The 23,487-nt window shown below is 34.8% G+C and overlaps 1 protein-coding gene across 2 annotated transcripts; it reads right to left on the bottom strand.

The window, feature by feature from the left end:
- Nucleotides 1-675: 675 nt before the first annotated feature.
- On the bottom strand, nucleotides 676-23,079 carry LOC586198 (cytoplasmic aconitate hydratase). Of its 2 annotated transcripts, XM_031000126.1 has the most exons (19): nucleotides 22,954-23,079; nucleotides 19,000-19,095; nucleotides 18,212-18,380; nucleotides 17,529-17,666; nucleotides 16,637-16,804; nucleotides 12,632-12,701; nucleotides 12,011-12,194; nucleotides 11,311-11,450; nucleotides 10,649-10,820; nucleotides 10,009-10,109; nucleotides 8,737-9,013; nucleotides 7,996-8,131; nucleotides 7,518-7,602; nucleotides 6,929-7,085; nucleotides 6,504-6,628; nucleotides 5,430-5,534; nucleotides 4,676-5,089; nucleotides 4,085-4,270; nucleotides 676-3,285 (listed from the first exon to the last, which is right to left on the bottom strand). In XM_031000126.1, the coding sequence occupies exons 1-19, from the start codon at nucleotides 22,967-22,969 to the stop codon at nucleotides 3,169-3,171; spliced, it is 2,856 nt and encodes a 951-aa protein (XP_030855986.1). In that variant the 5' UTR covers nucleotides 22,970-23,079; the 3' UTR covers nucleotides 676-3,168. The 2 variants fall into 2 exon arrangements, with proteins under 2 accessions (XP_030855986.1, XP_030855987.1); XM_031000127.1 differs by lacking the exon at nucleotides 16,637-16,804.
- Nucleotides 23,080-23,487: the final 408 nt, after the last annotated feature.

The raw sequence follows: 23,487 nt of genomic DNA, 5'->3' as shown, positions 1-23,487 counted from the left end.
AATTGTTAGCTACCAAGAAGTTATATTTAAAAAAAAATGATATTGAAGTAGATGACACCGAGAATAGATAGGGAAAAGAGTAGTTGTTAGTTTAGAAGAATTGTTTGCCTGAACAATACATCTACTGCCATATAGGAAAGTATATCCATATCTTTGAATTCGGATGTTTATTGCCAGAAAGTTTAGTTTGAAATCTACATGGTATTTTATCTTGTGCTTCCATCTTTCAAAGCGACGCGTCGCGACGGTTTTCAAAGATTACACGTATTTCAAGTGGTTGGTATGTAGGCTACATTTCATTACAAAAAAAAATTAGATAAAATCACCCAAATAAAAAAATGCAAGTACAATTCTGTCATATTGAAATCAAGCTTTTGCTTTCGAGGGCCGTGGTAGTATGGCAGATTTATTTTGCCACATTCATCACACCAAATATCCATCTACTGAAAAACTATTTGATTTATTATTTGAAGCATTTCCATTATTTTTCATCTTAGGTGAATACCATAATTTGGTTTTGAAATACATGTACTACAGAATTTTTAAGACGTTTCATTATACAGTTGGATACTATATTATATTATATACTAGATTTAAATTGGTTATTAAAACAAAAATTGCCTCAAGAACATGAAAACACATGACAAAAAGAAATAATAACAGATTAAGGATGCATTCATTCTAATCATTTCAACAATTTATTCCTCAAGAGGCTGTCCAAATTATCAACTTCTCTGATAGTGAATTACATAACACAATGATACATGTAAACAAATGTCAAGATAAATTCATGTTATTCATAAATAAGACTTTACTTTTACTAATGCAACTTAAACTACATCATCATTATGCAAAATCACAAATACAAAATGAATACTCACTTTAATCATACACATACCAGTGTTAATTTCAATTATAAAATGACAATTTTGTTTTTCCATCTCCTGTTATATGAACATTGCTCTGTTTTATGTGTAACATTACCTCTCCACTAACAAGATGACATTTTACATGCATTTTTAATTGTTGCCAAAATGGTAATAGGTCTACACAAACAATTAAAAACATTACAAAATCATAAACACATATCTTATACTTTGTTTTAATTTTTCCCTCTATGGGAATCTAGTACTTTTTTTCTAAACAAAAATAGTAATTTAAAATCTCCACACCAATATTAGTTGCTACTGCTTGATCCAAAGTAAAAATAAATATACTAATGTTACATTCCATCCATGTAAAATGTATAAGGTAGTAACATTGATTTGATTTACAATCTGAAGTTAATTATGATTTTGTTATTAACGATATGAGCCTGACTAAGGGTGGGTTCAGAAAATATTTGTCAACATCATAAAGATTTGTGAATGCACCTTAAATACATGATCTTTGGCACTTCTAACTTTTTACGACATCGGTTGATCTTAACATGCTCCCTTGAAGCTTGATAGCTTATTATTTCTAGAATTTGGAATTTGACAAAGTTATCAAATGTTAATCAGTGCTACTACCTTTATGAGCTAACAACATCAAAGACACTCAAAGAGACATCCCTTAAAATATTGCTTAAAATCATTTTCATCTCTTCAAATCATTCATAACATTAAACATGAAATATAAGCGAATGAAACCTGCACCATGTGACGTTTAAATCATATAATTAAATATATTTAAGAGATAATAAAATTATAATATTAGGATAGATACACCGTTTCAAATGAATTAATCAAAAGAGAACTATGAGGGTTAATTAAACTCATTAATATAGTAGTTGCTGTCATTTGGAAATCAAACAATTTCCACTTGGGGATTTTTTTATGACTATAAATCAATTCAAAGCTGTTAAATATTACAACTAAACAGCTTAGCAAAAGGCTCATTTTGAGGTATATACTTGTATAGGCTAATTGACAATTTGTTACTTTTCACTTATTATTCACAATATTTTACTGCATGACTTAAACCAAATGTGAATAAATATACATATTTTGTACATACTCACTTCCTTTGTTATTTCATAATCACATTAATCATGCAATACAACACAAAATCAGTGTTGAAATTGTACAAGTTTATACAATGGCACACTGAGCTGCACATGTTTTTAACACAAATGTAACACAATTATTTTTTTAATGCAGTTGCTTGAGCAGAAAATAAACAATGTGACCAAACTAACCACAAGAAAGGAAGTTGAAATAGTTGTTCATTACCCTGAACAAATGTGAAGCTTAATAATTAACAACCATTACAAAAAAGCTATGCACTGAATTCTACCAATTACGGACAGTTGCCCACATTGAGTGAGAAATAATGCTTTTTACTCTCTACATACTTGTTCTCTCCTCCCCCCCCCAAAAAAAAAAATAAAAAATAAATAAATGATGAAGGAAAATGAATGTCTGCAAAAAGAGGGAGATATCTTGAGATCCCACTCCATATAATACCAGAGGGAATTATTCTTTCTCCCATCTATGTAAGAAATGCTCAAATGTTTGCATTACGAGAATTTAGATGTAGCTTTCCACCTAGTAAATGCCCTATGCCCTTACAGTGTCAATCTGGTGGGGGAGTGGAAATGGTGTGCACATCATGTGTGTGAATGAATTTAAAGCGCTTAGAGAGGTTAGTTTGTATTAGTTGTTGTATAAATCCAGATTTAATTATCCGCTAATGCACACTTGTATAAAAGGTTTTCTATGCAATGAAAAAACATTTTTGATAAAGTACATATTACTAGCATAAACAGAAATGTCCTAGGCTAGAAAATCGGGCTCGAAATTTGATATACACTTCTAAATTACAAATTGTTTTTAAAAAGTTTTTTCTCCTTCTCTCTTCTTAATATTGGATTCTTTAAAAAAAATGAAACTTGTTTCATTAAAAAAACATCATCAAATTCTTACCAATTAATCTTTTGTATTAATCAGTCTTATGCAAACATGAAACAACATCTGGATACTGGAGATGGTAGGGAGTATACCAAGGGAATTATGAATCATGAATACTTCATTCAAACGGGATGTTCATTACATTATACAAGATATACATAACCGTACAACAAATTATGTATACAAAAATTATGGCCACATGTGTTGAGTGACTATGTTCATAATGCTTGCACAGAAAGACATCATAATTGTGACCTTCTTGATTGGTTGAATGGTTTTATTCGTCCAGCATCCTACGCACCATGTAGTTGAGAATGCCTCCATGCTGGTAGAAGGTAAGCTCAACATCAGTGTCGAAGCGGACGCAGACATCAAATGACTTTCCATCATCCAACTGTGGAGGAAATACAAGAAAATTGAATTTTAGTGCTGTCATTTTGGAGAACATCCATATGCATATTAGTCATGGTAAAATATGTGAATATGCAGCAAGACATTCACATTAATCCAAATGATTAAAAAATGAACAAAGCATGACAATGAAAAAAAAGAAACAGAAACCAGGAGCATTATGGCAAGAATCTTCAATTATTGGAATGCAAGAATAAAATGTATGCAGAATTTCTTGTTAACTTTTCTTTTACTTTATTAGATATTTGACTGCATCATTAATGTTGTGTAACATTTAAACATAATGTCAATCACTAAACTTCCACCAATATCTGGCAGTCAACAATTCAAGGAAGCACAGTTTTTAAAAATTCATGAAGCTTATCAAATTTTTTTTTTACTATAGAATCACTAACAAGCTCATACTTTTATTGCCCACTGAATTTATATCAATTAAACATTTTAACTTTCTTTTTTGTTGAGGTCAAAGTAAAATGTATGTAAGAATAACATGCATAGTGTTCATAAATGAAGATAGAAGAGCAATTAGTCTATAGCTGGCTAGAGAAAGATTTAAATGGAGAATGTTATCAAGAAGACCTAACTTCCATAGAGGGGTACTGGGATAGATAATGATTTATTTCTGTCAAAACAAAATGTTTCAAACTGTACCTATAATTTAATTTATCCCTCTCTTTGTTTGCATGGTTATCCTCAACCGCATGGATTTTTTTTATTTAAACGAGCAATGAATAGATTTCTAGGTGCATCTATACAAATGAAGTAATGTAAGACAGGCCTACCTGCACAGTGATCTGCTGTCTTGGTGTCAAGTTATCAGGCAGACTGATGGTGTACTTCTCTTTACCAGTCAGACCTAGAGTCCCTGCATTCTGACCGTCCAAAAACTGAAGAGGTACGATCCCCATACCAACCAGGTTGCTTCGATGTATCCTCTCATAGGTCTCCGCTATCACAGCTTGGATACCCTAGAGTCGAAAATATTATTACAAATATTGTTATTCTGTATTACTATTGAATCTCCAAAAAAATTGTTTACATGCCAATATTTTACATGTTGAGATCTAAGCAGAACAACATTTTCTATATTGCTTTGAGGGGAGTTTTGATTTCTTAATTGACATATTTTAGTATATTTTGAATATGTTTTATGGAGATTCTATTCCTACTCAAACCATATTGTACAATTGAAGTAATCAACTTCATGTATGGAGACTTAATGCAGTATTAAGAGAGAGAGAGAGAGAGAAGGGAAGAGAGGAAGAATGCCAAACAGAGGTGTCTTTTATCTAATAAATCATGTATATGGAATTGTCTAACTACTGTCTATCAATCGTTTCAAAAGAAGTTAAGGGTGCCTGTTTGATACTCACTTGCATCCATGGTCCCTTAGCAGCCCAGTCCCTGGATGATCCCGCGCCATAGTCCCTGCCAGCCACTACCACTAGAGGGCAGCCTTCCTTTCGATACAGATCAGCTGCATCAAAGATATCCATTGTCTTGCCCGATGGAATGTGAACAGTCTTGGGTCCTGCCTTGCCAATGAATTTGTTGAGCAGACGGATATTTGCAAAGGTCCCTCTGGCCATGACAGCATCGTTGCCACGGCGACTGCCATACGAGTTGAAATCGCGAGGGGTGAGTCCAAGGCCTGCTAGATAGCGTGCTGCAGGGCTGTTCCGTGCAATGCTACCTGCTGGTGATATGTGGTCAGTGGTTACCGAGTCACCAAGGAAGAGGAGGACTTGAGCATCTTTGATGGTCTTGACTGGTGGAAGGTCTTTGGTCTAGATGATAAACATGTAGAAACACACTGTGAATGGATGGAACAAACTTCCTTGACTATGCACCAATATGTTAATGTATACTTTGTCACTGCCTATTGTAATTCAACATATATATGGGAACATTTGAACAACACCAATAGGCTTACAGGCTAATCTCTGGAGAAAATATAAGATTCTTCTCCAAAATACAAACTTGAGGGCCTTATTTCTCTGTCACTAGCACTCCAGCTAAACAGTTCATTTCCTATGGAGCATTTTCCTTCATCTTCTTTTTCTACCTCAATTCTACCTCAAAATCTTCATTTTCATTACCTCATTTTATAAGCATCAATGTACTTACCATAGTTTCAAAGAATGGAGGAGATTTGATATAGGTTGATTCAGAGTCCCATGGGTACAACATATCATCAGAGGTCTTCAATTCATTCCAACTGGCATTCCCTTGCTGTCAATAGGAGAGAGTACATAAAAGACATATCAATATCTAATATTAGGATAAATAAATAATGTAGAATGGTCATTTCCTACAGACACTAACAAGAAAGAGCCACATGCTCTTTGATTTAGTATGATTAGGTCATTAATTCATTGCATTGCCCAATGCAGAGATGCCAACTTTTGGAAATCAGAAATAGGGAGGATTTGTAATCGACACCAATTAATGTGCGCGTAGCGCACATCTCGAGCGCGTAGCGCCCGACACATGCGGCCGGGGTCCAGGGCCCGCCTTAGGGCCCTGGAAGCTCTGGGGTTCTAGATGCTCTCTGGTGCAATCTGAGCCTTATTTTGGAGCATTTTACATGTGTATTTAGTTAAATAATTCCCCCTTTTTTTTTAAATAACATAAAAATTGTACAAAATGCATGATGAATTACTATCAGACTTCCGATTACACAGGTACTTGATACTGTATTCGGTCTTATACTTCCGAGACCATTTCCTGGTCTTATTTTGCTGATTTTCCGCCATTTGGATTCTGTGGCAATATCCACGCATTGGTTACGGCGATCCATATGCTGAAACAATCTTTCGCTACTCTTAATTTGTCTTTTAACATAGTGGAATTATTACATGCTTAAGTTAGCAGATGATAGGGTTGGCATCTCTGCCAATGTTTTGATAAGCATTACCACATAGAGTTATTCCACTCATATATCTTCCTGTCTGCAATAAGGCCATATGACCTATGCATTGTCAATAGCAGTACCATAACTGCCTTCTTGTGGTCAGCTGATGAATTATTAATCATAAACATAAACATATCACAATGCAAATGCTGACTGGCAAAGATTGGATTGTGTAGCAAAGTGCATTAAATTGTAATTCTGTGAATACCATCAAATATCATTAAGTATCATTACACTTGAATGCCATGAATACAACTTATGATCAATCTCATGAGGGATGTAGTTACCTCAATCTTGCCGTAGACATCTTCAAACATGGATGGAATGACATTCTTCTTCTCTACCTCCTGAAGCTCAGCCCTGCTTGGCCAGATGTCTCTCAGGAAGATGTCCTGCCCATCTGCATTTTGGCCTGCGATACCACATAAATAACTTCTATTTAGAAATGTTCTAATTATTCTTATCATGACTGCATCAAGAACATGTAACATTAACCTTAAAATCATGATGACGTAAAGCTAATTGCTGGTGAAGAATTAAACTTCAACATACAATAATAATACTAATGGTAAATTTGTTAAGCATGTAATAATTTCAATTAAATTCTCTCTGCGCTTTATGTTATAGAATTGGAGAACATAAACATAATACAGAAAATTACCTCCGTTCCAAACTCAACAAGTGTACAATTGTAAGAAAGACTGTTGATTACCTAGTGGCTCTGTCTCAAAGTCAATACACACAGTTCCAGCCAGGGCATATGCGATGACCAGTGGTGGGGAAGCTAGGTAGTTAGCCCTGGTCAAGGGGTGGATACGCCCCTCAAAGTTACGATTCCCAGACAACACACCGCATGTTACCAGATCTCCCTGTCATATATCAAAACAAGATTTGATTAATAATTCATGCATCACAGTCATACATATACATGTACCAACAAAATTCTTTCTCTCTTTGCAAAACTATTTACTGGGTGGAAATTTCATCTGTTGTAGATCAAATTCCAATTTATATAAAACTTTCTTGTATTAGCCAACTTATGTGAATTAGATTGTGAGGGTTCTTTGCCATTTGACAAGAGGCTTTCTTTGCCTACAGGGCAATAAAATTACTTCACACATAATGTAGTGGTTTAGAACATTCTGCTGAATTAAATTATTAAGAAAAGGATAACTTGAACATGATAGAAAAGGAGAAGATGAAATCATCTCTAACTTGGGAAAGCAAAAACAGAAGAAAAGAGAAAAATATGAAAAAGGGTGGAAGATATTTTAATGTAAAACTTTTGTAGAACCTCTTACCTTTTCAATGGTTGAGCCAACTTCTTCAGGAAGTGGTCCAGAATTTCCAATACATGTCATACAACCAAAACCAACAACGAAAAACCTAGGAAATTAAAAGAAGGAATAATCAAAATGATGTATAAATCAAAGTGCTGTTAAATTGACAGTGAACTATGTGAAATAAAAAAGACATGAAGAAAGTGAAAATAATCTTAGAAATCTGAAGTTGTGCTATTAAGTAAATCATTACATGCAGATTTATTTTGTAGTGAAATATCTCACAATGTATTTTTTGTTTTCGGAGGGGGTGGGTATCTTGCTGCTTCATATAAGATATTAAATTTTTCATTTGGAAGGTTATGAAAAAGAAAGACAAAGAAATATTATGCATTTATAGTTGATTTTGAGTGTTAAAAAAATTACACCTGAAAAGAGAGAAATTGAAAGAAAATCAAACTAAAGAAACAGATCTATAAAGCTGGATTGAGAATCCTACCCAAGTTTCTCCAGGTATGGAGTGACACCACTCTCCCTAAGGTAGTATGTCACGACCCCACTTCCTGGGCTTAGACTGGTCTTGATGTACGGCTTCACTGTTAAACCAGCTTCTACAGCTTTCTTAGCAAGAAGACCTAGATTAAGATCAAGTTATTAATATTCATTGCAATCATTCAAGTTTACTGCAGAAAATAGAACCATTCAAAAGTCTGATAATGTGAATACAATGGTACAATCCAAAGAAAAATAGATTATATGTGACTCAAATTTGCAACAGAAATATCAAACTGAATGAAAATAAAAAGTTATTTTACTATATTCTTAATAAATCATTCATGGTGGATGCCATAGTCTTTTTTGTAAAAGGCTAGATTTATCATTGAAATCAGAAATAAACTTTGACATTTGCATTGAAGTTACACACTAGTCCGGCAATCACCCTATAACCTACTCATTGTTTGCTCAATCATTTAATCCTTTCAGTTACATACTTTAAACTGCCCAAATATCACAGAGAGACAAAAAATTGTATATCTTCTTGAAATACACAACATGATCGAGAAATGTGAAGCAAGATATCATGGAATGTTTGTATGATATAAGAATAATTTAAAACATGCACAATGATTGAAAACTTGTCCCCAAAATTGTATTTGTGATACACGTGGCACTATAAGGATTAAGCAAAATATAATAAAACAAATATCAAATCAAAAAGACAAACAAGCCAATGGTTTACCTGCTCCCAGCATGACTGATGGATTGCTTGTATTAGTACAGCTTGTGATAGCTGCAATCACCACTGAACCATGGTTGAGTGTATACTCCTGGTTCTCAAAGAGAAAGGGTATGGAGGTTGCTTGCTTGTCAGCAGGAATATCAAAGCCTTTGAAGCCAACCTTGTTATTCAGACACTGTTTGAAGTCCATCTTCATGTCGCTCACCAACACCTTGTCATGAGGACGCTTCGGCCCACTCAAGCATGACCTCACCGTTCCAAGGTCAAGTTCTACTACCTGTAAGAATTTTAAATAAATGTTTTACCATAAATATGATTTCAGTGACATGACATGACACAGAGCTTTCAACTATACTAGCCTTTATATCAAGACAGTATCACTGTTAACCCTTACTGTACTGGGCTATTTTGAGCACCCACTGACTGGGGGGGGGCCTGGGAGGCCCCCCCCTATGATCTCGGCCGTCGATTGTCCGATGAACACGAAAATTTGCATGTTTGTAGATATTTACGTAAGGAACAAGATGGTATAATTAGTTTTTTCCGAATATGCAAATTTTTGTCGTTAGCCTAATTAATTATGCAAAATGCGCTAATTTTATGCATTTTACCGAAAACGTGTCAAACTCCACTTTTTGAATGTTGAAACTCATTATCCATATGAAACTTCTTTTCTCACACAAAAAAGTTATTTTAATGTAATTAATAATGATAATTTATGCAAATTTTGATGCGATTTTCATTTTTCATTTTTTTTTTTGATGACATGCGCATACTAATTGTTATGTAACGCCTTACAGGTATATCCGATTTCGACGAAAATGGTATCAAAATGTGCGTAAGACTTGAGGGAAAAAAGTCATGAAACGACAATTCAAAATTCCAAGCGGTTGCGGCGCAATCTCCGAAAATGTCGAGGGGGGGCCTCCCAGGCCCCCCCCCCAGTACAGTAAGGGTTAAAGGCAATAAACAAACAGTAAAGTAAGAATAATGTGGGTCAAATTCAAGAAGCACAAATGGAAATATCACACTCATAACAACATTGTAGAATGAGGATATCGAATTGAAGGTGGGGATTTGTGACAGTTGCTGCCTTTTATAAAATGTATGACTAGGTAATGCCAATATTTTAGTCAGCACATGTGTTTTCTTGAAATGTTTATTGGCTAAAATCTGTGTTGATAGGATAAATATGAGGAGTATTCACAGATATCTGTGACCTCTACATAATGTAATAGCTACATGAATCAATTGGTAGATTGGGTATCGAACCTGTGAGAAGACAGGGTCTTCATTGGCATCATTGAAGTTCCTAAACATCTTGACTGCTCTCAGATACGCCTCAATGCACTTGATCTTCTGGTCATCACGACCTGTGGAATGAAATGAGGGAGTAGCTACATGTTCAAGGTGTACCGTAATCATTTCATCTACCGGTAGTTAATTTAAGGTGATGAGTATGCCATTATAAATGGAGCACCTGAGCATGAACCATTAACAGGCATCAGGGCTATACATGAAGCCACTATAGTGAGGTCTTTATATACAAAACACAATTATAATACATTATCATTATAGCAAGGTAATTTTGCTGGTCACGGCACTTGTTTTCTAGTGCCCCCCCCCCTTCCCCTGAGTTAACAGGATTTCAATATAACAAGGTAATTTCCCAAGAAGCGCATTAAAGCAAGATTCCACTGTATTATTATTAGTACTTGTATCATCATCACAATGCCTACACATGTTTATCAAAATCCTCAAAAAGTAAAGCAAAAATAATGACAAAACAAATCAATGTACCACTGTACGGAATAAATTAGAATTTTGTTGTATCATCACTTTGATATTAAATAACCAACACACTAATCAGTGATAGAGCAAGAATCACTGATGAATGTCTTATTAGACTCACTTGTTTGTTTTAGATAAACAATGCTTGCATCATCTACAGGAAAGAATCCTACAGTGGCTCCATACTCTGGGCACATGTTGGCAATGGTAGCCCTGTCTGCAATGGAAAGCTGGGCTACGCCTGGACCAAAGAACTCTACAAACTTTCCTACCACTCCCACCTGCCTTAGGTGCTGAGAGGATAAAGATGAGATAACAATTATATTAGAAATACAAAAGCTATCAGATTCAACATAGACATTTCACTTAGACATGGATCACAGTTGAACTAGTTTATCTCTCTTTCCCTCTATATTGAGGAAAATTACCCTTAAAACTTATTCAAAATCTCTGTGGAGAAATAGAGTGTGAAAGATATTTTATATGACATTACCTCAGCAGAGAAGACTTTTCAAAACCAAGAAATCAATTTTCAGCTCACTGTGAACCACCTAAATAACAATGCCTTTGATAGTAAGACTACAAGGAACATCTAATTTATCAATTCAATCATAACATAGAATTGTGCTGTCAATTACTTCTATGATCTCAGACAAAACATGGGTTATAACATACATCTTCTTCAAGATCTACAACCTTTTAGTCGCCAGCCACTGGTCTAATGTCTTATCAAAGAAGAGTTCCCTTGAACAGTGGATTCATTTTCACACTCCTCTTTAATACCTTTGTGATGGTTAGAACCACATCTGTGGAGGTGGCTAGAGCGTCCATTGATCCGGTCAGCTTGTAACCGACTACTTTAGGTAGCACCATACTGATAGCTTGACCTAACATGACTGCCTCGGCCTCGATACCTCCCACACCTGATCAAAGTTCAATGAAAGAGAGAGGGTAAGTACATGGACACGGATGAAATGGAAATGATGAAGATCAGGGTCACATGGTGAACTCATTCATAATATGTAATATAGCTTATGAGACATCCATCTCAGTCCTTAAAATCAAACCCAATCTACCGGTAATTCACTTAACTGATTACACCTCATTAATCTATACATTTCTATGACATTTCAAGATGGAATGAAAGAAACAATTTCAAAACATATATGTTTAAGCGTCATGATTTGGTGCCTAATCATTAAAACTTTAATCATTTGTAGGATTTTCATAAAATACAACAACCACAAAAGCAACCTCTGTTCCTGAAGTAGATTTCCACAACGTCCACTATTTCATAAGAAATTCCATGAAGGCAAATTAAACAATAAGGTGGTACACAGTAGCTTCAATGTACTGCTCCTCAAAATAGAATGACAAAATGTTGAAACTTTAAACAAAGAGACCATATTCTGAATGTCAATTACATCCAACAAAATAGGGGGAGGGGGGGGGGGGCATTATTACACATTCTACAAGCACTTACCCCATCCTACGATACCAAGTCCATTGATCATGGTGGTATGTGAGTCTGTACCAACAAGACTGTCAGGATACAAGACACCATCTGTGTTGAAGACAACTCTGGCTAAGTATTCAAGGTTGATCTGATGAACAATGCCTGATCCTGGAGGCACTATCAACATGTTCTTCAAGGCTTTAGATCCCCACTATAAGCATACAAAAAAGAGAACATGATAGAATTGCACTTGTCTCTTAAATGAGAGCAAATTAAAATCGACCCCCTCTCTCCCCCCCTCCCCCCCCTCTCTCTCTCTTCTCCCTCCCTCCCTCCCTCCCTCCCTCCCTCCCTCCCTCCCTCCCTCCCTCCCTCCCTCCCTCCCTCCTCCCTCCCTCCCTCCCTCCCTCCCTCCCTCCCTCCCTCCCTCCCTCCCTCCCTCCCTCCCTCCCTCCCTCCCTCCCTCCCTCCCTCATAAAATATTATACATTATGATTTATGGTAAAATATGACAAAAATAATGGCTTTATACTCTCATTTATCGTGTTATGAATTCTTGGGCGAAGATTATTCTCTCTAATTGAATGCACTGTAGTAAAATGTAATGAAAGAAACTATCAAGCTGATTATATTGGATAGGAATATTACCTTCAGGAAGACAAATCTTTCTCTGTTGCGCTTGAATTCAATATCCTGGTTCTTCTTTAATGCATCAACACTGAAAGCATAAGAGAGACAATGAAGAGACATGAGAGACTAATGTACTGTAAGTGTACACACAAAGATATGGACACACAACAAACTTTCTTTTTTTGTCTTGGTCAGCCACTCCATCTAAACAATGCAAACACATATACATGTAAGTATGCAATGAATTGAAAGATGAGATGTAAGCAATGACACATGTTTCTTCATTTCCTCCTTTCTCTGCCTCGATGAGTGTTAAAAAGAAAGATGCATGGATCATACAATACATACTTATGTAGTGTAACTCAGCCAGTATGACTGATTATGCCAAAGTGTTAATAATAGAACTTTAGAGCAGAAAGTGTGTGTGCATTGATTCACATTACCATCATCATATCTGAATATTTGAAAGACATGTTTGAGTTTAAACCCTCTCCATACTCCCTCCGTAATGCACATAACCTCTCTTTACCTAAGCCAAGAACTAATTATTGAAAAAGAACTTTTGTGTACAGAGATTTTTTTCAATATAATAAATTATCCCCTGATTTGCGTCAACTACCCACTTTTGCCACCTTTAAGACTAACCTAAACAGACTATATCACCTTGTTGTTGTACCTCTTTATGTATGTTTATATGATGTTTGTTTTGTTTGTTTGTTTTTGTTGTTGTTGTTTTTGTTGTTGTTTTTTGTTGTTTTTGTTTTTTTATTTCTTTTCTTCTTTTCCTTTAAGTATTTGTATTATGTTTTTGACTGATACTTTGTAATTATTTACTTTGTTAATTTAATATTATGTATATTTTGCATATTGTAAACTGGCCCCATGGAAGACCAGCAGCAACAATTATAGTTGCAGCTGAATATGGGCTACCAGCCGTATACGGTCCCTTTTTCTCTGTATAATTACTTTATATGTATTTGTATCTGATTTTATTATACGGAAATAAAAAAACAAAACAATATCTGATTCAAATTAATAGATCCTGGGTTGTAATATGATTGCAGGGCCCTCAGGGAGAATAGTTTTAATACTGATGAGGCTACCCTGTGTAAAACATGAAATTTTATTATCAATATTATTATTATTTTATTTTTATTAGGATAAAAGTAGCAATTTGGACTAAAACAATATCCTACTTTAAAAAAAATATTTTGTCTGCATTGGTTTTCTTCCACTATATCTCTCTCTGTCTGCAATGAATAAACTGTGGACATTATGAAGTAATGAAATTTAAACATCTGCCAAACTGAAATCAATAAATTAAAGTCAATACAGAACACCTGCTTTTCAAAAGAGTAAAAAGGTGTTAAAATGGTATGCTACGATAAATACAATTTATTTTATTTCTTAGAATCAAAACACATTTTCAATACTTCAGCTTGGGCTTTTTTTTGTTTAGTTTAAGAAAAAGCAGGAAACATCAAGTGTGAAAGGAAATTTGAAAGGGCACAGGGAAATGGTGTCTGTAATTCAATGTTCCAAATATGATGTATTAAAGGACATACAAAGATTTTGTTCAAAAGCAAATAACTCAATAAATGCAAGGTCAATCAGGGAAGGCGGCAGAACCAGCATGCACTAAACAGAATCAAATAGACTTGGGGGTAATGTTGCAAAATAATGAGACGAAAAATGAGATGAAGGGCAGACTTTCATGAATAAGAAGGAGTGCAGGACAAAGAGGGAAAGAAACTTGTAAATAGAGAAAAAAAGATGCTGCTAGGTTTTTTCTGTTTTACATTTGGATGCTAGAAGGGAGACAAAGGGTAGCAAATATGATCTTTAAAAACAGAATTAAAACAGAAAGGAATGGACTGTCATTTGAAGAAGGAAATTGGTGTTTAGTTCATTGGTTGCTTCAGCAAAAAATCTTCTTGATTAATTATTTACATGATTCATGAGTATGTGCGTACGTATTGCATGCACATCATTTCAAACATCAAGGAAACGGATGTGGAAATCATACTGCTCCATCAAAATTATTCACTGTAATTGAAATTACTAGGAATAATAACATAGGAATATCTTAGGTCAAAGAAAGTATTTGAAAAACCAAAAGAAGATATGAGTTAAAAAAAACATTTCAACAAAACATAATTGTAAATGAAAGGAAAATTCAATAAGCTTATTTTAACCTTAAAAATGCATGTTTGTGTACTACTACACTGTGTAACATGTTACCCAGTACCATCACATTGCGCTTTTGAATTGCATGAATAATGTCAAGGTGTTTTTCCATATTGTCTGGAAACCAAACCCATGTTTCATTCAACCAAATATGTCTATTTTATTATAATAATGTCAAAATAAGTGGCAAGTTTTAAGAGTTACATGTACATGTATAGCAGTATTCAAGCCCTTTAAGGGGTATTTGAATGTAAAAAGTGCAACAAAAAACTCTAGAATTAATACAAACAAAATGCCTCCTGTATATATATATTGTAACATCTTAAGTCATAAAATATGAGTTTTTACCCCTTCCTTTTGCTCATTCATGGATAGTGTGGTTGATAACAATGAAGACAGTACACACTTTCAATTGTAGCTATAAAAGAGGTATAAAATAAAGTTTATTTGCATGTGACTCACTACATTTGATCAGTTCCGATTATTTCAATAAAGAAACTTTTGGTTTGTTTGTCATGATAAACAAATTTACCCATTTTCATTCATTAATTTATCTATCTTATTTATCAAGCTGTATATTTTGTTATTAATTTATTAGTTCATTTATTCATTTACATATTCATTTACTTATAATACGTATTTATTAATTTATCTAATTAAAAAAAAATAGTATTGATGAATAGTGTTAGCCACAAAACATGAAGAGTGCAAGCAATATAACACAGAAAAATCACAAAGCAATACAAAGAAAAAAGAGGGTAATGTGGTTGGGTGTAAAATCAGCGCAAATGACCAAAAACAATTTCTTTTTTTAAACCACATAATTTTAACCAAAACTATTGACATGTATAGAGAATAGTAAGTTTAGGATCATTTCATTCTATGAAGGAAAGAAGGGGCGGGGTTTGTTTTGAAAGCATGAAAACTGCTATTTCTGATATGAGTTTACTGTTTTATAGAGCTCTGCAGATGAACGAATTTAAACATGTGTATGTATCCATGCATGTGTACATACACATGTTTATATATAATCCTCACTGTCAAACATAACTGGATACAGAGATAAGTGACTCAAATAATAAAACAAAAGCTAACTTACACCTGTATAAATTGACATTATTTTCTACTCAAACCAATAACTATAGTCAAATGTTTCAGATGATTAATGGTTTTACTGGCATTCTCTTTTCATGATTCTATGCACAAAGATTGAATTACTAGAGTTTTCTGTGTACAAACCAAATATTTGACACAAGTACATCTTGATATGTGTATAATGAAGTATGTTTGGCTTTGAAATGATGCAGGCATGTAGCATCAGCTGTACAATATACTTGTTCATTTAGGAAAGGTGCACATGTATGATGGGTGCTCTCAGTCTCACTACTTGAGCTAGTTACATGACGGATTAAGAACTTCATGCTGGTATCAAATGCATGTAATAGGAACTAATGATGCAACAAAGCAACAATACAACAAAAAACACTGCATGTAAAACAAGAGCTTGTACTAGTATTTCATTAAAAAATCCCTTTTATTTATTTCGATCTTCAAAACTGACTAATTGAATATATTAGAAATTAACTATCTCAGGAAATTCAACAGAGTATATAAGGTTTTATGAAGTACATGTATGTACATGTACAAGCAGTTTATCAAACGTAATGAAATTTTGAAACTTATAATTAGTCATTTAAAAAGACTAATACAATTTGTTTATGACACTGAAAGCAATTATCAATGTGTTAAAACTGCAAATCTCTTGTAAATTGAACAATTAGTGTTTCATGGGCTTGGTTTCTGAATGACTCAGAACAAAATATTGCATTGCATTACCAATCTGAGGGCAAGTGATGGTACGGGCAGATTTCATCTAGAATAGGTAACCGGTAGCCCTGTCCTATGCATGCTACGCAGCTATCGGCGACCCCGCCGCAGGAGGACCGAGCTGCTGCGTCGCCCCCTCCAGGATTTGGCGCATTGCGCGTTATCCTTGGACGGAAGCTGGAAGAGACAGGTTAGATGAGATACTAAGACACTCAAGCACACAAAAGGTTTAGAAGATTTGTTTTCAAATTCGTTCATCAAATATTTCATGTCCAAATATACAAGTACATGTGTTGGATTTATACATCATTTACTAGTTCTTATCATTCAAATATATGATGAAATCAGAGCTTCTATGAGTTGAATGAGGTGTTTGGGGAGGAAATGAGAATCATGGTGGGTTTCTTTTAGAGAGAGAGAGAGAGAGAGACAGAAGGATGGATGAACATGAATTGTCCTCAAACATCATATGTAGATATGTAATATAAATTTTCAAAGAATGCAACATAAGATGAATAGCTCATTGCATTAAAAAAAAATAGTATACAAGTAGATTATTTTTTATAATGAAGGGAAATAGCATTTTTACATACAGTTTTTCTGCTTATCTTGTCCAAGTCTTCTTCTTTACTTCAAATTACATTTTAGATAATACATATATGCTGGTGTGAGTGTTTGTGAGTGTCATGTGTGTTTGTATGAAACACAATCTCTACCTCTCTTACCTTGAACGATCCTAAATACATGTAGAGCAAATTCAATAGCAAGCTTTCCTGGAATGATGTAAATTCAAGCAAAACAGTATGATATCAACAATGTTTGCATTTATCTTCATAACCATAAATGATCAATTTTTTTTCTTCATTGAGGAGGCAAGAAGAGAGTGAGACATTCTGCTTACCTTCTGGTGACATCTACTTGAACAGAGTGGTCAATGACAAGGTCTGCAGGACAGACAGGATTGATCTTCTCTGGATTGCCTCCTAGTCTCTTTACAGCATCCCTCATGGCTGCAAAGTCTACCACTGCTGGTACACCCCTGGTGAGTGGACAATTGAAGAAGAGAGAGAGAGAGAGAGAGAAAGAAATAGAACAAAGACAGACAGAGGGAAAAGCTTTACAGGAAGAAAGAGGAGTGAAGTGAAAGTGAGAAAGAGAGGCGGAGAGGCCAGGAAATGACAAAGGGGGGGGGGGGAGAGAGAGAGAGAGGGATATTCAGGGAGGAAAAAAAAAGAGATAAACAAAGTTAGAGAGAGATAGAGAGAGAGAGAGAGAGAGTGTGTCACTTGGTGTTGCAAATAGGAAATAAAGACAAACATAACTATCTGAACAACTTGTAATATTTGAAAATAAAAATATTTAAAATATGAAATGCAAAAAAAAATTACTATCATGCATCATAATCCATTCAAGAGATAACCATATCCTTCTCATACAACCCTAAAAACTCTGCTCTAGTACTGATATTTTTTAGGGGACCTGATGTACGTTTCCGTAACAAAATCTTTATTTTGGAGCTTGGAATGAAACTATTGCTGATGGATCATCTGGTTGGATCAGCTACACAATTTCATGAAAACTTACGTGAAATCTTGCATGATAACCCTGGCAGGTTTAAAGGGGACCTCCACTGAGTTGTTCTGGTTTTGTTCCCAGTTGAGAATGTTCTCCACGTCTGACTCCTTGACAAAGAATCCATCACAGTTCCTGATGGCTGACTCAAGGAGCACTCGTATGGAATATGGCAAGCGATCTACGTAGTAAACAGAGTATCACTTTACAAAATCAGACAACTCAGACATGATTTATCTCTGCATGTAGGAGCTGTAATTTAAATTTACATCAAAAGTTAATTCTTCTTATTCTTCCATTCTTCCACATATACCTCTTTACAGAGTAGTATTGTACTATACTGGGGTGTGTGCAGGTGGACCACTACACCGAAGTTTCCCCCTTCTCTTATACGAATAATGCATTGGGTTCTCAACGTGCAAAGGTAGTGACTCTTCTCTACACGGGGCCTTCATTTAACGTCCTATCCTATCCTAACTCATTGCTTGTAGAAATAAGAATTTAGTTGCATAAGCTGTCAATCCTACACAGTACGCTTTACTTTAGAAGAGATTTTGATTTAATTCTAAATGCAATTTCTCTTCTTTCTTTTTTTTCTTTTTTGGGGGCGGGGGTAATAATAATTCATATAATTCTACAACACCTCACAAAGCATGGTACTGAGGCCTACTTGGCAAGTACTGAAGAGGAGTTCAATGGTCTACAACATACCCTGAGTGTGAAACAAATTTATTCAAGTCATCTAATAAAATCAATACTACTTCATTCACGTGGTGATAATCTTATGAATATTGACTTACCATATCTTTGATCATTGAGAGCTGTAGGATTAAAGTACTGGTATTTTTCTTCTCCAACTTGAAGTTCTTGCTTCAAGCCAGCAAATGCATCAGTTCCTGCATGAAAAGTTAAGACATATACATGTATGGTAATTTTCATTTCCATTTCTTTTATTTCTAGATTTGAATACACCTACTGTACGAGTGTATGTGCTACAAAAATACCTAGGAAAACTGAAAAATAAGAAAACTAAAAAGATGGTGCTCTGACAAGTTGCCAACATGCCAAATGTTCATGTATTACAATATGTTCAATCTAACAAAACAAATATTTTAAAAACACAACAATTTATATATAAGAAAAAAGTACTACTGGTAGTTGATTTTCATTTGGCTCAAACCGCTCAACACTCTACATGTATTAAGTGCACTTTCATTAATCTAACAAAAGTGCAGCTGGATTCATACAGTGTAAACATTAACAATTTCTACATGTATATATAATTTTATACAAGCATTAGTTACATGTATGATAGATAACTTGAAAGAATATTATTGATGTTCCCATGTGACCCCATGTGTTATGACCCCTATACTGGTATCAATTGTCTCTGAGAACAATGATATGCCACAGCAGCACATAACACACATCACGTACACTTATATCGTAGCTGTGTGTATGCACAGATTATGTCCAAGATTATCATTAAAGTCCAAATTCTATTTCTGAACCAATTGTTTAAAAGGGTTATTGACATCTCTAAGTTTTTCATTACAGAGCATCTAGTAAGCAAAGATTAATCTAAAGAAGGACAGAAAAGTATCAAGGTCACAGGACCATGTGACATTACCGGTAGTCGGTACACTAACTTCAGCTTACAGATTTACCCATCATAGAATTAGAAATCAAATTTATAAGCAAAGCAAAAGTTTTTGAAAAATACCAGATATACATGTACATGTTCTTAAAGTTGACATCACAAATTACATGAGGAATCTTTTCTTTTAATTGGTCTTGGTCACAATATTTATGTCATACACAGAACTCTCACAATTTGTATGCATGAAATAATCTTCTGAGACTTTTTGTCCTTATACATGATAAAGCAGACATCTTTTGTTGTTTTATGGGTAACACATTTTTACATTTTCCCAACAAATCATAGTTCCATCCTGAAGATCAATACAGTTTTGTGTGTAGTTTCAGTACAAATAGTCAAATAGATCAATACATCTCAAGAATAAGCCACCACATTGAACATAGCGATTTCGTACATCATCAGGGACTTTGACTTTAAAAAAATATATAACCTCCATATTTTCTTTATTCTTTATTATTATTATTCTGATCTATTTCTTAAAAGTATCAAAATTTGTCTTCTTCCGTCTACACTGCATGGCACCCTCGTTTGAAGACTTCTCCATTACAACCCTTACCGGGTATGTAGAAAATGCAGATCTACCTGTACACACATCATACTACTTCTACTATCTCTAGTATAATTGTATAATATTAAAGCACAAAGCACTATTAACTGGGGAAATAAAGAAGAAACTTTCTCTAATCTGAGATAAACATATTGCACCAAAATCAGTATTTTTCAAGTACCGGTATATACAGTCGATGTAAGTTTATATGAGGTATCATTTCAAGATGTAAATGAATATCACATCCACAGGAAAATTCATCTATTTTCAAATGGTTGTTCCATCATCATCAACATTCAACATCAAATTCGTTTATTTTCACAGTTGTTTTTATCATCTTTATTATTATCATAATCATTTATTATTATTATCATTATCAATATTATTATTAATCTATCAATATCTTAGCTTGATCTATGCTGATTTTATCTCATAAGTATACTGAGGGCACGCTACAACTTGTAGTACTTTTCGTAGGAGTCTTGCGGTACCAAGCAGAGCTGCTTTCTGCAGGAGTTCTATCATTGTGATTGCTTGTAATCATGTTACCACTTTATCATTTATTATCATTATTATTTTCATTATTTTCATTATTCTTAGAAGTTATTCTTATTCTTCTCATTATCCTTAAGGCCAAATAACAACAAAAATGTGTTTCTCGTCCTGACTTTTTACAAAAAGGAGGAGGCAGGGCATTGCTATTTTTTTCTCTCAATATGGCTGCCATGCTAATTATAGGCTGGCCAAGCCTGTTTATTCTGAAATATTGTGCTATGTGAGTATACCGATGCAATTTATTATGACAAATCAAATGATTTGTATCACTTTCGAAGCTATTTAAACAAAATGTAGATCATAGGCTTTTGTGGGGCTTTTGGGCTTTTATTCCTTAATAGTAAATAGTGTTGAAAAAAGGAGGCGGGCGGGGACGAGAAACACACATCATTTTTGTTATTTGGCCTAATATCATCATTATTTATTATTACGGGTTTATTATTTTTTAATTTTATTAATAGACCTATTATGATTAACATTATTATCATCATTATTTTCATTATTAAAATTATTTTTATTATCATTGTCATTATGATTATCATCATCATTAGAAGTAGTACTAGTAGTAGTAGTAGTAGTAGTAGTAGTAGTATTACAATGAAAATGATGATTCCAGTCTAGGTCTAACACTTACCCTTTGTCTTTGACATTCATGAAAAAGGGACCGGAGAGGGAATTAAAATGTTGAGCAATCATACCTAGACTAGAGTACAGTCTGGTATTAATACTGACAAAGAATTAATCATAGGTCTACATATATTCCATAAAACTTTGAGGAAATATTAGAAGCCAAGAGCAATATTGCCAGGCATTCATGATCTTCATGCTCTAAATTTGAAAGTTAGTCTGTAAACACACAATGATTTATCTATACATAGACTAGGGTCTATATTCCCGGCTATAAATCATGATAGGGATCTCGATCTCAAAACTCAATCTAGTCTCTAAAGTCTAAACAGTAGGGGCACTGGTTCGAGAATGACAATCAACCCCATGAAGGATATCCTTGTAAACGCGGACAAAATGCGTCCTAAAAAATAAGGATCGTTCTGCCATTTTTGCGGACATTTTTATTTTTTTGGCGCTCAGCGGTTTTTCGGGTTCCCGATCTACACGCTGGCAATGCGAAAAATGGATTCAGCGTAATAAATACCCCTAGTTCACCATCTACATTGTACTTTCATGGGTTGTCCTTCTTCCCGAGGATTTAGATCTATCACCCGTGAAAGTCTCTGTACAAAGTCAATGTAAAATGCATCAATAAAATCATCATGGAATCCATTTTTCGCATAGCGAGTGGATCGGAAATCAGAATTGTCAGCGAAAATGCGGACGATCCTTATTTTTTAGGATGCAATTTGTCTGTCCTCGTTTACGTGGATGATCCTCATTCTCGGACCAGCGCCCCCACTGATTGAAAAACATTGATAATGCTCTTTCCCAAAATCTGACACACGAAATATCATATAAAACAAATACACGATCACCAATTTCTTTTCACATGAGTCAAGACACAAATTGAATGGAATTGGCTGAAATGGGCAATCAAATGTTCAATGCCAATCAACTGATCAATTGTTGCCATTAAATTGTCTTTTTCTATCTCGATACGGAACAAAATCTCTGGAGTCTGGATGGAAAATGTAATCTAGAGAATTGTTTTCATACTTTTGAAAAGCCGAACTACAAAGACAGCTGATTTATTAGACAATCGAACAATTCCCAACACCTGCAGATTCCGCCGAGCTGAGCTGAGCTGCGGCTAGGGTGGAGTTGGACCGGTCACTTTTTGTATGAACGCTACCCCAGACTTACGGCGCACTTCACGGAGAGCAGCCGAGGAAGATCGACCGCAGTTTAGAATGGAAAAATTATCATATTTCTCACACTCTATTATCACTTTCATTTCAAAATTGAATTGAAAAAATACACGTCAACACGTAATTTGGGTAACTCTTTACGAAAAATCCCTAAAAGTACACGTTTTCTTACCTTTCACGTCGGCCATAACTGCCAGAGATTATCTCACGTACACGAATTACGTTGCCAATTTGAAGTCTGGAAAAGATTTACAGGCGATTATTTACGTTTGCGTACGTAAATCGTATAAAAGCGTTTCTAAATATCGCGCGTGCGTTGCATCGTAGCTAGCTAGCGCTAGATGACCCACCGATATCCATAAACGCAGGCGCGGATCCAGGATTTTCCAATAGGGAGGGCCGGAAAATTACGCAGACCGTTTTTCAACTCAACATACCAATACTGACAAGGTCATATTAGAAGCACCATACCGGTATTTTTTTTGGACATTTTCATCGGGGGGGGGGGGGGGGGGGGGGGCTGAAGCCTCTTGCCCGAAAAAGTAATTCTCTGGTTTCACAATTCGGCTAGTGACCGAAGCGAGCGAGCAAAAATTTGAGGATAATATGTATTTTGTGACAGTGTTATTTATCACCAAAATATACGAGAAAAGATATAACAAATTCATATTCGGGCAATTATTTTGGCAAATTATTAGAGAAAGAA

This window comes from Strongylocentrotus purpuratus, unplaced genomic scaffold, assembly GCF_000002235.5.
Source record: "Strongylocentrotus purpuratus isolate Spur 01 unplaced genomic scaffold, Spur_5.0 spur5_scaffold_6, whole genome shotgun sequence".
NCBI lineage: Eukaryota > Metazoa > Echinodermata > Echinoidea > Camarodonta > Strongylocentrotidae > Strongylocentrotus > Strongylocentrotus purpuratus.
This window is presented reverse-complemented; position numbering and strand designations above follow the sequence as displayed.

Bases quoted from the DNA above. Each gene is read 5' to 3' on its own strand.
- LOC586198 (XM_031000126.1), bottom strand. The intron at 18,381-18,999 runs GTAAGTCAATAT...TTTACTACGTAG, and splicing joins TCTCAATGATCAAAGATATG to ATCGCTTGCCATATTCCATA. The intron at 3,286-4,084 runs GTAGGCCTGTCT...TTTCCTCCACAG, and splicing joins GACAGCAGATCACTGTGCAG to TTGGATGATGGAAAGTCATT.